The sequence below is a fragment of the Notechis scutatus genome, chromosome 2 (genome assembly GCF_049901735.1).
Source record: "Notechis scutatus isolate UNSWTSFEM ecotype Mainland chromosome 2, rNotScu1.2, whole genome shotgun sequence".
In the NCBI taxonomy this organism is placed as follows: Eukaryota; Metazoa; Chordata; class Lepidosauria; order Squamata; family Elapidae; genus Notechis; species Notechis scutatus.
The window spans coordinates 135324201-135339424 of NC_142010.1; the positions used below are offsets into that span (position 1 = coordinate 135324201).

The window sequence follows — 15224 nt, forward strand, 5'->3', positions numbered from 1 at the left end:
GAGGCACTGTGGGCCAGTCCTTTGCTATTTCCAGGCCGGCCCCGCAGGCCACATTTAAGCACCCTTGAGTTTGACACCCTTGGCTTAGAATGATCTCCATGTTCTGTAGCTACAGGGGGGGAAAAAAATCTAAGCAATCATTCTGGAGGTTCATACCAAATGCACTTTTTGTTTCTCCTTTCCCCAAACAAATCCATCCTACGGTTATTATTACCTGCAGGCATGTATGATCACGACAAGTTTCCTTGCATCCATGTTGTACCAGACAGTCATGTGCAGCTGTCCCAGAGGCGCGTCTGCTAGCTCCAAATTACTGCAGGGCAGAAAGACACAAGGGCAGAGAGCAATATTACAGAAACTCAAAAACGCCTTGGGTCTGGTTTGAGGAAAAGGGGGAGTATTTCTACACCCCTTAGTAGCACATGCAGAAAAATAAGGCAACCATAAGGAACGCCGAGAAATGGATGGGAAGATGCCATTTGAAAGATCGGAACCAATAGGATGGGAGGTGGGGCACAAAGGCAGGAGAGTTTGTTCTCCACGTGGCAAGAGAAATGTGGAACTGAGGCAGCAAACTGCATCGGCGATGAGAATGGTGGCAGGTCGCAGTGGCGGCCTATGTAAGGCAGCTATGAGGAGGGCTGAAAGCAAAAGCCGGAATGTTTTCTGCAACTCTGAGGACTGCAGGGGGAGGAGTAAACTTGCTGGAATTCCCAAAGCCCAGCTGAGCAATGTGCTGCAAGACAAAACAGCAGAAGAGAGCTCACCTTTTAAAGCATCAAATTATTACGTACATAAACAGCAAGCGTTGTCTCTCCCTTTCTGGTAAAAAGCTCCACTCAACCGATCTGCATTAACAAGAGGTTATTCAAAAGCCTACAGTGCACTGCCTTCTGTGTCTTAGGTTGTTGACCCTGACTGGACTTCACGGAGGTCAGCTTTCAATTTCCCCTCCCCACTAAAGAGTTTCCTCAGGGGAGATTGGCGCAACATCACAGAAGTCTTCTCTGAGGACACAGCAGTCAGAGGCACGAAAAGACACTTAGGACACTTAGGACTGAAAAATCAGGTGAAAAAGGGGAAAAACAGAATTTCAAGGGAGGAATTACATTTTCAGGCTATCACACTCAGCATTGATTTGACAGCGGGGCAGCCTTTTTGCTCCTGAAGGCTGATTCAGAGGCTCGGAGAAAGGGGTAAGAGGTACATCTACAGATGCCCAAAGATGCCCACAAACCAACCTCTTGCTTAGGGAGTGTAGATTTCTTAAAGTAGAAATAGCAATAGCACATAGACTTATATACCGCTTCATAATGCTTTGCAGCCCTCTCTAAGCAGTTTACAGAGTCTCAGCATTTTGCCCCAACAATCTGAATCTTCATTTCACCGACCTTGGAAGGACGGAAGGCTGAGTCAACCTTGAGCCTGGTGAGAATCGAAATGCTGGCAGTCGGCAGAATTATCCTGCAATACTGCATTCTAACCACTGCGCCACCATGTGGTAATTGTGGGGAGAAGCCAGGGATAGTGTGTATTTGTTTGGGTGTGCAAGAAGGGACTTTGTGCAACATCTGGCTTAGGAGCTATCAATTTCTTACAGTAACAAGCCAGGGAATGCGCGTGTGTGTGTGTGTTTTGTGCATACACACACACACACACACACACACACACACACATATTTTGCTGGTTTCCTGACGTTTCTAGCATTTGATGAACTGGATGGTAACCTAGAGTAGTGTATGCTTCATTTATTTAGAGCGGCAGTAAACTAGTACAGCAGTCTCTCCAGAAATTATCTTGAGAGAAGAAGAGGATTTCTTCAGATCCAGAATACTTGGATTTGTGCAAGAAAAGACCATGGAACCCTCAGCCCAAAGAGGAATCTCCTCACCCACCTGCATGGAGTCTGTATTCTATACAAGGAGTTCTCCTTACCTGTTGGTGTGGGGGATCCGCTGGCGCAGCTCTTGCAAAGAGCCAGAGTCTCCATCCTCTCTGATATACAGCTCAGTCTCTGATCCCTTCTGGGAATTCTCCTCATATTCGTCCCCTGCTGCAGCATGGAAAGCCTCCACCCCCGAGTGCTGAGAAACCAGAAGCTGGGGAATTGAGAGCAAGGGGCTTAGAGCCTGCTCTGACTGGCTTCTTCATACAACCCCATTCCCCAACCCCTTTGAGGTAGTCCAAGCAAGAAGGACAATTGGGGGCCTCAGCATTATCATTATTGTAGTACTTAGCAATAGCACTTAAGACTTATATCCTGCTTCATAGCGCTCTACAGGCCTCTCTAAGCGGTTTACAGAGTCAGCATACATATTGCCCTCAACAATCTGGGTCCTCATTTTACCAACCTTGGAAGGATGGAAGGCTGAGTCAACCTTGAGCCTGTCAGAATCAAACTCCTGGCGGTGAGTTAGCCTGCAACACTGCATTCTAACCACTGCACTACCACGGTTAAATGTATGGTTAACATTTAACAGAAACTTGCAAGATTTAAAGCATTCACACCCTCCTCTCTTTTTAGTCTCTAGAAAACTAAGGAAGGTCCTTTCTAAATGTTTCTCACACTTTCCTCCCATACGCAGACTGAGCTGCCTCTTATCAAACCGTTGCCACAAGTCTTCCTCCTGCCTCTCAAGGCACACCATCACAGCTACTTACCCCAAGCTGCACTCGCATCAAAATCTGGCTAGAAGGACCAGAGTTGCTGAGTTGGAACCAGTGGTCGAGGACGAGCTCTTCTGCAGCTAGCAGTTGTGACAGTGGGAGCGACAGCACACCCAGGCTGTGCCCATCATCCTTGATCTTTGAAGTAGAAATAAAAAACAGATGGCAAATAACCGTCTATACCAGGTGGACAATTAATTTTCCCAAGGAGCCTCATGGGAAACCGACAGAGTGTTTGCAGCGTGACTTCTATTGTGAGACAACCCTGGAGCACAACACAGCACACAGAGACTTTGTCGTTTAACAGTGATTTATATACAAGACACATACATATATATACGTGTTAGGCACATACCAGGCAAGCTATCAGTCTTCATTACTCTACATGGAGAACTACAATAGAGATAGAACACGAGAGAGAGAGAGATACACCCTCTCATGGCCGCCTTTATATAGACAGCTTCTTAAAGTGGCAATAACCCTGCAAATCCAAACTATTATGCGCTCTAACCTTCCCAAAGACCATAAAGGATAGCACGGCTACATATCATTTTTTTCCATTTATTCAAAATGCCTATAAATAAACCACATGTACTAGCTAGCTCAACTTTAGCTATTCAGTTTCTGCACTCTAAAAATTTTTACTTTCATTAGTGTCCTTTTTTCACAGAAAAAAAATATTTTTAAAAATTTTCTTAATATAGTAGCCAAGCCACATGTTAAGAATTTGAGGCATGCCACTGATAAAAATTATATTCTGATTGCCCTTAAAGCTACCAGGAAGTTAACAAAGGCTAAGAGAACTCACTTGCCAATTCTCCCACCTATAATAGAAGTATATTCAGAATATATTCCACCTGTTGTTGTGGCAGGTGGAATGCCACAATCATATTGCTTGAAAAACTTGGTTTCCATGTTTGAAATTTCAATTCCCACTATCAAATTAAGGGACCCAAAAGTTCTTTTCAGTAGGATAATCCAGTAAACTGAGTTCCACTGTTTTGGTTCTGGCACGTGTGGATGGCAAAGCAGAAGAGGGTATTTGTGAGGAAGAAGTGCCCGGGACACCTACCTGCAACTCTAAAGATTCTGCATGGGGCCTCTTGATAAGGAAGGAGAACGCTTCATCCCACACAGGCTCTGCTGTCTGAGGGCAGACCTAAAGGCAGAAACAAGCCTTACATTTAAAAAATACAACAGAAGAGAAAGATAGCATTTGCTACATGATGGCTTAAGAACTTGCACGGAATAGGACATCCAATCAAAAGAAAAGGAAGTCAGTTATAACTCAGTGAAGCGTGGACAGATAATCAAGACTGATCTATGGCAATATTCCAGAATATGTCTGCCTTAAGAGGTAGACAGAGCTGTTTTTCTCTTTTATATAATACTTTTCTTTCATGGTTAAGTAATCTGTTTATATAAAAATCCCTCAGTCCTTAATTAAAAAATATCAATTGCATAGGGGAGTTTCCAAATATTTCTTTTTTAAAAAGTCTCCTTCTGCAATCGTTCCCTGGTGGTAAGTCCCAATCCCTATTGTAAAATCTGGAGTTTTGGCCATTCCCTTTCCTCACCCATCATTTGTTCTTCTGCCTTCACACTGCATTTAAAACACACACACACACACATACACACACACACACACATTTATGATAACCAATTTGAGTCAGCCCTTGTTTTATTTATTTTGTAACCAACAATCAATTGCTTTGCATATTTAATATGGAAGCTGAGAGAGAGCGATCCAATCTTTTGTGGCTCTATCGCTAGAAAACATTCTCCTCCAAGTTACATAGGAAATCTTTATATAGGAAAATGCGTGTGTGTGTGTGTGTGTGTGTTTGCACATCTGTTTGTATGCACAAACCCTGGCTTTGCCACAAACCCCCTCATATTGCAGCTTCCTCTTTTCCCCCATTCTGCCTTCACCTCACCATATTTCTTAGTCCTCTCAAAAGAAAGAGTGGCAAAAAATCACTGAGAGTTTCCTAATGAAAGTAGTAAATTAGCAATTGCCTGCTAACTGCAATATGTCCCCCTCCTCTGAACTAGTTGCTGGAAGGAAAAATGAGGGAAGAGTGGGCGAAAAATGAAAATGAAAGAACACACCAGACTGCTTCTGAAAGTGATCATAAATTCCTAGGCTGAATAATAGCATCTCATTTGTTACCTCTAAAAGCACATGCATGCTGCTTGGCTTCTGTTTTAAATCCACCACTGTTCAATCAACATTACACTAAAAATCTCAAAGGAGACCCTGGATGTATATTCTTAAAGCCATGATTTACCACCCACTTTCAGCATTATTGTTTCCTTCTTCCCATTGTCATTACCTTCGTCTTATAGGAGATACCACGCACAGACAGGCTGACATAAGGACTGGGTGGCTTCGATCCCTTCCGGAGCTGGCAAAAATGGGAAGAGAAAGTGATTGATATTCTGCTATTAAGGATATTCACAGGATGCCCCATTACAAAGACTCCTAGTGAAATCATGGACACTTCCATACAGTTTTCAGTTTGAAATGGCTTGCCAGTACCCTCTTCTAGGAGGTCTAAAACTTCCCAGTCTAGGAATTTCCTGGCAGTCTCCCATCCAAGGACTAACAGTTTTAACAGATTAACAGATAATCAGAGTTGGAAGGGACCTTGTAGGTCATCTAGTCCAACCCCCTGTCTAAGCAGGAGACCCTACACCATTTCTGACAGATGGCAGTCCAATCTCTTCTTGAAAGTCTCAAGTGATGGCGCTCCCACAACTTCCGAGGGCAAGCTGTTCCATTGGTTGATTGTTCTCACTGTCAGAAAGTTTCTCCTTGTTTCCAGGTTGAATCTCTCCTTGTTCAATTTCCATCCATTATTCCTTGTCTGGCCTACAGGCACTTTAAAAAATAGCTTGACCCCTTCCTCCCTGTGGCAGCCCCTCAAATATCGGAAGACCGCTATCATGTCTTCCCTGGTCCTTTTCTTTACTAGACTAGCCAAGCCCAGTTCCTGTAACCATTAAGCAGATCTGAACCTGTTTAGCTTTTGGGGATCAACTGCTTGCTTAGATAAGGTCACACTAAAGCTCATAAAATCAGGCGCAGTCACATAGTGTACCTGTTCAACAACTGGCACAACTTATGACTGTAATTCCAGGCTCATTTACAGTCTTAACTCAAAGACTACCCGTATACCATAGGGCACAAGATTGACTAGATTAAACCAAGTGAACACCCCCCAAACACAAATCGATCAAATGGGGAAAGGACCAGACTTCATTCATCCTTCCTAGTATGTTCCAGTTCAGCTACCAAAAACTAGATGTCTTTGCTGTTTGGAACAGGGCTAATCTCTGGATTAGCTGGGCTCTGAATCAATGGCTGAGTGGGCTCCAGATTCAAGTTTTCCTGGTCCCTGAAAAACAGTGTTCCAAACTAGTTTCTGCTAGTGTTGCTCAGATGACATCAGCAGCTGAGTTTCTGGTCATGGATTATTTTAGCTGCAACAGCCACTCCTAGAACTAAGAGAAACATTTTCCTGGTACTCACTGGCAATTCAGTTGCTCTGTCAAGGAAGACAGAGAGGACAGCAGATGATAGTTCTTCACTCTTTGGGGTCTGGATCAAGCTGTTTACTCTCAGAACCTGGAAGAGGTGATCAACAGTTAGGACAACATTTAAGTATTTTACCACCCACCATTAGAGGACATTTTGTAAGAAAATCAAGGGATAGGCTTATTGCTTCCATGTGTTTCTTTCAAAGCAACAATTGTTATACAACACCTTGGTAACCCACATCATGCAATGGCTCGTCACAAAAATAGGCCTTTTCATATGCAAGAGAACATGCTGCCCGCAGGAAAAACTGAGATGATGATCAGTTGCTAAATGATTGCCCGACTTCACCATCATCAAAGCCAGGGAGGTGACCATGAGAACACTTCCTCCCAACTTCAGAATTTAGGGCCTGCGGGTTACCCTCAATCCCTCTCGCAGCTCAGCGTCCCTCAGCTGTCTGAGCAACAGGTCTGGCTTTGATCACAGTTATGGCAAAACAGGCAAAGCCAAAGAAGAAGACAGTTTTGTTGACTCCCTGTGAAGGTGTTCAGATACAAACCATCTTTGATTCTGGTTTTCACCAAGCTTTTCATAACCCATCAAACGAAGAAGAGAAAATATAAACAAAAATCTTTCACAACATGCTGATTTGTTTTCCTAGATAAGAAAATCTAAGAAAGAACCATAAATGGTAGAAATGGCATTGCTGTTGTTATTGCGTCTGAATAGTTTAACCTCTTTAAAAACAAAGAACTTTCTTCCCCACCTCCCAATTCCAGTCAACCCTACACGGCATTCTCCTTCCTGAAAGTCTCCATTACCTGTTCCAGCTCTGCGGCACTGGGTATAGGAGGCAGGCACTCCAGTTTCACGTGGAGGCGTCCTGATTTCACGTCTTCTAGGGGGAGCCACTGCAATAGGAAGGAGGTAAGACTGTTTGGTGGCTGATCAGCATGTCTCAACTCTCCCTCCCCACTGCCACTAAGAGCGTTTCCTTTTATTTAGTTCTTGGTCAGATTTATACACTTCCTTTAAGACAAGGGTGTCAAACTCATTGAGGGATGCATCAGAGTTGTGTTTGATTTCAGGGGCTGGGTGGGCGTGGTCAGGGTGCGTGTGGCCAGCTCTACATCACTCATGTTGGGGGTGCCTGTGGTGGCACGGCCCTCCCTAACTCCGTTTTTGCTGGCAGAGGTTGCAGGAAGCTGTCACAGCCCAAAATGGAGCTTTGGGAGGGCCCCACGCAAGCTCCATTTTCACTGGCAGAGGCACTGCAGGCTGACCCTTCACTGTTTCCAGGGCAGCCCTACAGGCCCGATCTAAGCACCCCAGCCCATGGGCTTTGAGTTTGACACCCCTGCTTTAAGACCGCAAGGTGATTCCCATGGGAATCTTCCTTCCTTTTATGTAGACAAGAACATCCTTGCAAGGCAAATTGGCCTGAAGTACAGCAAGTGGCCCCAAATCTAAGGGTAGACATGAACCCGGGTCTTCTCAGTCCTAGTCCAATTCCTTATCTGCTTCCAAATGCAATTTTACCTCATCCATAAACTTGCTGCTTAGCACACGCTTCAGTGGGATCTTGCACCTGGGGGAAAGGGAAAGTTACAAGAGTCACAGCATTAAAGAAGGGTCTTCCTTCCTTCTACTTTCTCCTTATCAAAAGTAACCTTACCGGGAGCTCAGTGAGAGACCCAACTCCTCAGAACTAACTTTCTCTGCCCCCCCCCCACACCAAAAAAGAGTAGACAAATCTGGCTGTGAGATTTAATCTTTAGGAAAGGAATAGGGAGATATAATAATCCCTCTTCTATTCCATGCAGAATCTGGGATATCTAAGTGCCTTCTTTGGCTTCCTATTCAGAATGAGGGAGCAGTGACCTCTTTTTTTGGGTCCAACTTTTTTTTCCTGGCTCTAAACTTACTTCCCCAGGAAATCATCTTTGTCGACATCTTTATCGTACAAGTCAAACTCTACTTCCTGTCCTGGGATGTTACTCACAATGACCTGGAAGAAAAAGTAGATTATTGTACAGAAGAACACAAAACAGTAGCACTGATCAAAGTAGGAGTCTTTAATGAAATAGGAGTGAAAGCCAAGATTTGCTCTGACTCCAGCTCTGGAATGATTCAGTGTATTAAGCCAATAATGAAAAAGCTAGGAGGTAGAACCTCCTGTTCTGGAAATTGGCCCTACTTCTTTGGAAAGGGTTGAGATTCAGTCATTCATTTAGTCAATTAAATGGTTAGACATACCATATCTATCTGGTAAAAAAAAAAAAGAAAGAAACATCCCTTTCTCATTTTCTCATCTTTCCTACTACCTTCTTTTGGTATCTATGATTTATCACTTTGTTGTATTTTATGATTAATGATTATAACTATGATCTATGCTATATGACCTATCACTTTGTTATAAAAGCTGTTATAAAAAATAAATAAAAATAAAATAAATAAAAAATAAAAAAGTAGGGGATAAAGGTGAAGACTTTGTATAATGGAAAGTGCCACCTTTTGACAAAAACTTGAGCTCAAACAAGGGAAAGCATCCTGTTTCTGAATGAACTTGTGTGGATATAATATTAAAGAAATATTGAAACAAAATAAGAATCTTAGAAAGTGAAAGCAGAACTAGAATAAACAAAAAAGCAAGGAAAGGCTGACTGTGGGATTGATTGATGTTTTTGGTATAGACCCTGGGCTGGAAGAATTGAGAACTTTAGAAAACTGAAAGAAGAAAGAAGGAAAGTAAAAGTGGTTTTTTTGTGGACTTTAACGATCATAAAATATAAGAGTGTGTAATGATGATATCTCTTCGGGAATTAAAAATGGAACTTAAAAATATGAGAGAATTACTACAGGAAAGAGGCGAATCACTTTGCTCTGTGTTAGAAAAAATGGAAATGGCGATTGAAGAACAAGAAGAAAGAGCTTCAGAGAAGGAGGAGTCGATTCAAGGAGAAGACAAATAGACAATTAACACAAAGAACACTACAAAGAAGTGGGGAAAGAAGGAAGGTTAAAAAGTTGAGATTTATGAAGGCAATCAAAAGGGAGAATACCTGTGAAGTTGGGAAAGACAGAAAGACCCAGCAGAAAAGGGGAAAGGAAGATATTAAGAGAGAGGGATATAAACTGGAATGAGAAAAGATATGGGGAAAAGAAGGGGAGGAGAAGCAGTAAGAAACAGGCGCATGAAATAAAGAAATACAGAAATAGTAAAATGTTGAAAAGAAATTGTTTTTTCAGAGATAATGGTTGATGAATTAAAAAGGGGATTCTGCAGGGTGACAAGGGGTAATAAGAATATTTCTGCAATTAAAAATATTTAGAAAATAGGGTAATATAGATACTGATAACTCTTATTAAAAATTAAGGGGGGAAAATATGCTCTGGAATCCAAATGAAAAGATGTAATGATTATTATTGTAATTTCTTAAAAATAATGGTTTATTGGGAATCAAGATGAGGGAATAAAGGTATATTTTAACCATTGAGGTGTCACACTCAAAGCAGTAAAAGGGGGAAACCTATACTTGTTTTTTTTTTCTTTAGTGTTAAAACTTGTATTAATTTAGTATTTATAAAAAGAATGTGTAATGGAAAGGGAATATGACAGACTAAAGAACCAACTAAATTAATAAGTCATATAGACTATTAAAAGCAAGGAGAGACATTGGCAACCTTGTTCTGTTTGGATTTGTTCTAAATACAATGAACATTGAACCAGAAATACAGACTCCTTTAATATTTGATTGCTGAGATAGGTATTTCGGGCATGGTATGTTTCAGAAATCAGACTTGACCGATATTCAATGTCAGAATCTTTTCTCTACTTTCTATTGCCCAGATAGCTCAGTTACAAGGTCAGATACAGTACAGATAGATAGTCCTAAAAATAGTATGATTATATTTCCCCATCAAATCCAAGTCTTTGAGGAATCAATGATAAGAGGCTGAGGAGGATACAGTTTTGATATATGCATGGAAGGAGATGGGGAGAATCCTCACCTCATAGATCTCGCTCCAGCGAGGGTTGAGATCTTCCTTGATGACTCTGCTGCGAAACTTCTGGCCTCCCAAGCGCACCTTGACATAAGGGTCTGACTTGCCCTTAATCATCCCACCCATGAAATTATCCTTGGCGATTAGGTTCTCCGCTTCCAGCACGTGAATGCGAATTACACTCTGGAATTCAGAGGAGACACAGTTTGCACGCCACATCTATTAGTCTGGTTTCCATGGATTTCTTAAATCTTCCCAATTTTAACTACAGCAATTCTTTAAGCAGAATGAAATAAGGAAGAAAGGCTCAATTAAGATTCTGAATGCCCACATTGTTTACTTTTCCTAAAATCAGACAGAATTTGGTCAACAGCAAAAAGGACAAAGGGATGGCTTTGAAGGACAGGAAGAATTGTTACCAAGGGAGCAGACAGTGAGCATGGCTTGAGACCATTTCGAGAATTGATTTGAGTAAACAACTTAGACAGGCCTCTTAGTTCATACAATAATGAGAGTTCAGACCTGCAAAGTTCTGTTATGCGGATGTTACCATCAAAATCATTCTGATCTATATTCCATTGGTTTCTTTGGCTGATTTACTTCGATGTCATGTCCACAATCTATGATACAATTTCTTAAATGTATGATCGCTATTCTATTTATTAAGATCTGTATTCCTCCCTTCTCCCACTTCAGAATGGTAAAACACAACGGAATAAAAATCACAGCAACTGTAATGAAGCAAAATCTGCAGCAGTGATAAAAGGCAATAACAAGACTACCAGAACATAATCAGAGATGCAGCTTCCCAGGTCTTCATCTAGCAAGCTGTAATGGGAGCATTGCAATCAGGATGGTGTAAATCTCTGATTGCATCCACTGGAATTATAGTGCTTGAGAACTGAGCCCATCCGTCTATCTCTTCTCCACCCCTCAAATCTGTTTCTCTGATTACAAATGTATTATAGGTTGAAACCACTATTTGTTATGTGGAAAACATAGAAGGATGGTATTAGGCATGACACAAGTTTCAGATTTTTTAGCCTTCTAAGGCTACAGACTTTATCCTGGATTAAATATCAAGTAAACTACTTGCTGCAGATGACCAGCAAAAAACTTCCAATCTACAACTAAAAATCTACTTTCAAACAGATTTTGAAGTTCTATTGCAGTAAACAATTACTACTATGCACATTGTTTCCTTTTATTTATTTGTTTCACCTTTCTAAAAATGGTCTTGATTAATAAATTCACTTTCCAAAAAAACAGTTGAGACTTGTGCCTGTCAATTAGCATGGGGATCTAAGAGTGAGACACAACTTGGATGGTGGCTAGAGGCCACATACTCTCTCTGCCTTTTAAACTTTGTTTATTTTTGTATGGATTTTTAGCTGGATTTTTACTAGCATACTTCTCAGTCACTTAGACAGTGAGGTGACTGTCTAAGTCAGGGGTCCTCAACCACCGGGCCGCGGACCGGTACCGGGCCGTGGAGCACTCTCTACCGGGCCGCAAAGATTTTTTTTTTAAAAATGGCGGCTTTCTTCACCTTCGGTGAATGCTGCTGGGATCGGGATCAAGGACACAAATGAAAGAAGGGGGGGGAGGAAGCAACCGAAGCCTGTCCTCTCTGGGTCAGCTCTCTCAGTCGCTCTCTCGCTCCTCCACCAGCACAGGAAGAAACTGCTTCAAAGAAGCGGGGGCTTCTGTCGCCGCAGCTTCCCTGAAGCGCTGTTTCTCCCCACCCCCACCCCGTCCGCCCGCCTGCAGTGCTCCGTTCTGCCTGCCTGCCTGCCTTCGTTAATGGTTGAATCGGAACAGCTTCAGCTGAGTAAAAGAGGCGAATAGTTATTATTCTCAGCCGAAGCTGCTCCCAAACAACCAGAAACTAAGGCAGGCAGGCAGGCAGGCAGAACGGGACACTGTGGATTGAAGCGAGCGCGCTGGCTGGTGGGCGGTGGGAGTGGGGGTGAAACGGGCGCCGGAATAGCTGCGGCGACAGGAAAGCCCCCGCTTCTTTGAAGCAGTTTCTTCCTTGGATGGTGGAGCAGCGAGAGAGCGAAGCCTCCTTTCTTCTCCCCCCCGCCGCCCCCCTGCCGCCCGGTCCTTGAAAAAATTTTCTGCTTGAAACCGGTCCCTGGTACAAAAAAGGTTGGGGACCACTGGTCTAAGTGACTTTTGATTAGAATAATTTCATTAATACCTATTATAAATAAATATTGATATATATAAACCTTAAGTTTCATTTATACTCATATTCACATATTGTGAATAAATATTGATATATCTAAATATTAATTTAATTTGATAGACAGTATTTATTCATTTAATATCACAGTTAAACAAACAAACAAACAAGGGTGCTTATTTGTGCTACCATAACTATCAAAAGACAACTGCAAAGCACAGTTACTTTCTCCATTGTCTTTCATATTCAGGGACAGATAGCCAGTCTGCATATGTGACTGAGCCGTTCCAGGTATGCGGACTTCAACCCTCAGGATTCTTAGCAATAACCAAGCTGGCAAGGGAATTCTGGGAACTGAAGCCCACAAGTTTAGAGAGCAGCCATGTTGGGGAGAGCTGTTATTTTCAGGGCTTCTTGGAGAGTTCTGGCTGGTCACTATAGGAAACAGGAAGCCAGACTAGAAGACTTTTAGCTGGATCACACAGTGCCAGCCAAATGACTACAAGAAGCTTATGTTCTTATTTTTACTAGCAGCAGAACTATTTATGTTTTCATGGCAGCTGGGGTTAGGTTATTTTGGGATCAGTTAAGAAGAGGCTTTGAGGGGGTCACAACATAAATAGCATAATTGAACTTACGATGATTAAAGCTTTGTCCACATTTTCTGTAAAAATAGCAAGACTTAAGGAGGGAATTTCATGCTCTCCTTTTTAAAAAGTGAGATGAAATGTCATTTTGACAGGTTGAAGATTTGCTTGTTCCTCAATGTCTGTCTGATCTTAATCGCCAAGTTACATATGTTTAGACCATTAACATCCATAAAGAATGCCAAATCTGGTCTTCCTCTGAGTTTGAAGTGACATCTTAGAACACAGGGGTCCCCAACCTCCAGGCCATGAACCGTTACTGATCCGTGGCCTCTTAGGAACCAGGCCACACAGTTGGGAGGTGAGTGGTGGGTGAGTGAGTGAAACCAACCTCCCCAGCCTGGTCCATGGAAACATTGCCTTCCACAAAACCAGTCCCTGGTGCCAAAAAGGTTGGGGATCACTTAGAAAATCCCCACTCTTACCAAAAGGCATGACTGACTATTAAGGTTGGGTAGGGAGAACGTGTAGTCTTATCTTACCTCAGTGCCAAAAGTAGCATCTGGACTGGCCTTGGTGGGCCGAGAAGGCACATCGACACTGCTACCAAGATGGGGACTTTCTGTGACATTCAGATTTCCTGGGGGGCGTGGTCTGGTATTGAAACAGACTTCAGGGGTATCCAGATATAATACCTGAAGAAATTATATGCCATGGAAAAATCAGGATACGCACCCAGGCAAAGAGAAGCCGAGGAACTGCTGGCCCTCAACACAATAATGAGGTTGCAGTATCTGTCTCTCATTAGCTATAGCTTCCTATTCCAAACTTGGGCACATCAAATTATAGAATGAGAAGAAGTCATTTTAACAATCAAATCCAAGCCACTGATTAGTATAGGAATGCATATTAGAAATAAATACAAATAGTTCTGAAAAATGCAGTTCCAGGCCTTGCTTGAAACCTTTAGTGAAGAGACATTCTTGCCTCTCACAGCCGAGTGAACCATGGAGCTAGACAAACCTGGACTAAGACAAATAGGAGTTTGTTTCCAGACATACATAAGAGATATTCAAAGATCTTCAATGCAGGATTCTAGCTCATGACTAAAGTGACAAATCTGCTAAACATTTGAGAAATCCTAAGGACCTTGTATCCAGCTCTTTATCACCAAAGTCTGATCTGTAGAACTAATGTTATAAATCTATCAATAGATCTTATTTAGCCTCTGACTTCCAGATTTGTGTAAATGACTCCATTTCTTACCAGGCCCAACCTTGGACTTGTCATTGATGGTGTTGGACCAAAACATCAAGTCAGATCGGATGTTGAAGTATAACACTGGGGTTGCTTATATAGCTAGATATACTGCCCATTCCTGTGGAATGCAGTATAGGTTGTTCTTAACTTACAACAATTGAGCCCAAAATTTATGGTGCTGAGAAATTTGTTAAATGAGTTTTGCCCCATTTTATGACCTTTCTTGCCTCAGGTGTTAAGTGAATCACTACATTTGTCAAATTAGTAACAGGGTTGGAATCTGGTTTTCCCATTGACATTGCTTGTCAGACGGTCGCAAAAGGGGATCAAGTGACTCCAAGACACTGCAACCATCAAAAATGTGAGTCAGTTGTTGAGAATGTAAATCACTTGACCATGGGGATGCTGCAATGGTCATAAGTGTGAAAAATGGCCATAAGTCACTTTTTTTTAGCGCTATTGTAACTTCGACCAATCACTAAATGAACTGTTTAAGTCAAGGACTACCTGTATTTAAGCTTAACTAGCAGTACAAGGCATGGATCCCCCTTTATACTTAGAACAAGGCCACAAAAATTATTATGCAAGAAATTTATGACAGATCTTCCCAAACTTCTTTCTTTTCTTCAAAGCAGCTGTGATTGGGAAAGATTCCTGTGCTACCAGAAGGATGAGATTCTCCAAAGAATTGCCACAATTTTCCCTATCTTCCCCCCAAAACAAAACTGTTCTTACTACACAAGGAGAAAGGTCATTTCATCTGCATAGTTTCCTCGCTCTGCAGCTGGCAGAGATGTTTGAGCTAATGTGAAGGGGACAATAAGAACAAAAATATATGCTCAGTAGATAAAGCCACAAGAGGATTTGGGCCTAGCTCTTCCATATCACATAAAGCCAGGCTTTAAGAATCAGCTAGAAGGTTCATTTTAATCTCTGCAAATCGTATTTCTCACACCTTTAGAGGAGAATCTCT

At 42.0% G+C, this 15224-nt stretch overlaps 1 protein-coding gene across 1 annotated transcript in view; it reads right to left on the reverse strand.

Annotated features, from left to right (window-relative positions):
* The window catches only part of ESYT1 (extended synaptotagmin 1), a 70152-nt gene that overhangs the window by 8117 nt on the left and 46811 nt on the right, over positions 1 to 15224 (reverse strand). The window contains exons 17-27 of the mRNA XM_026680049.2: positions 13534 to 13686; positions 10223 to 10399; positions 8137 to 8219; positions 7751 to 7799; positions 7033 to 7122; positions 6203 to 6298; positions 5004 to 5075; positions 3740 to 3826; positions 2662 to 2805; positions 1936 to 2099; positions 215 to 313 (exon numbers count right to left, since the gene is read on the reverse strand). Coding sequence (XP_026535834.1) covers positions 215 to 313; positions 1936 to 2099; positions 2662 to 2805; positions 3740 to 3826; positions 5004 to 5075; positions 6203 to 6298; positions 7033 to 7122; positions 7751 to 7799; positions 8137 to 8219; positions 10223 to 10399; positions 13534 to 13686 — 1214 coding nt within the window. The remainder of the gene's footprint in view (positions 1 to 214; positions 314 to 1935; positions 2100 to 2661; positions 2806 to 3739; positions 3827 to 5003; positions 5076 to 6202; positions 6299 to 7032; positions 7123 to 7750; positions 7800 to 8136; positions 8220 to 10222; positions 10400 to 13533; positions 13687 to 15224) is intronic.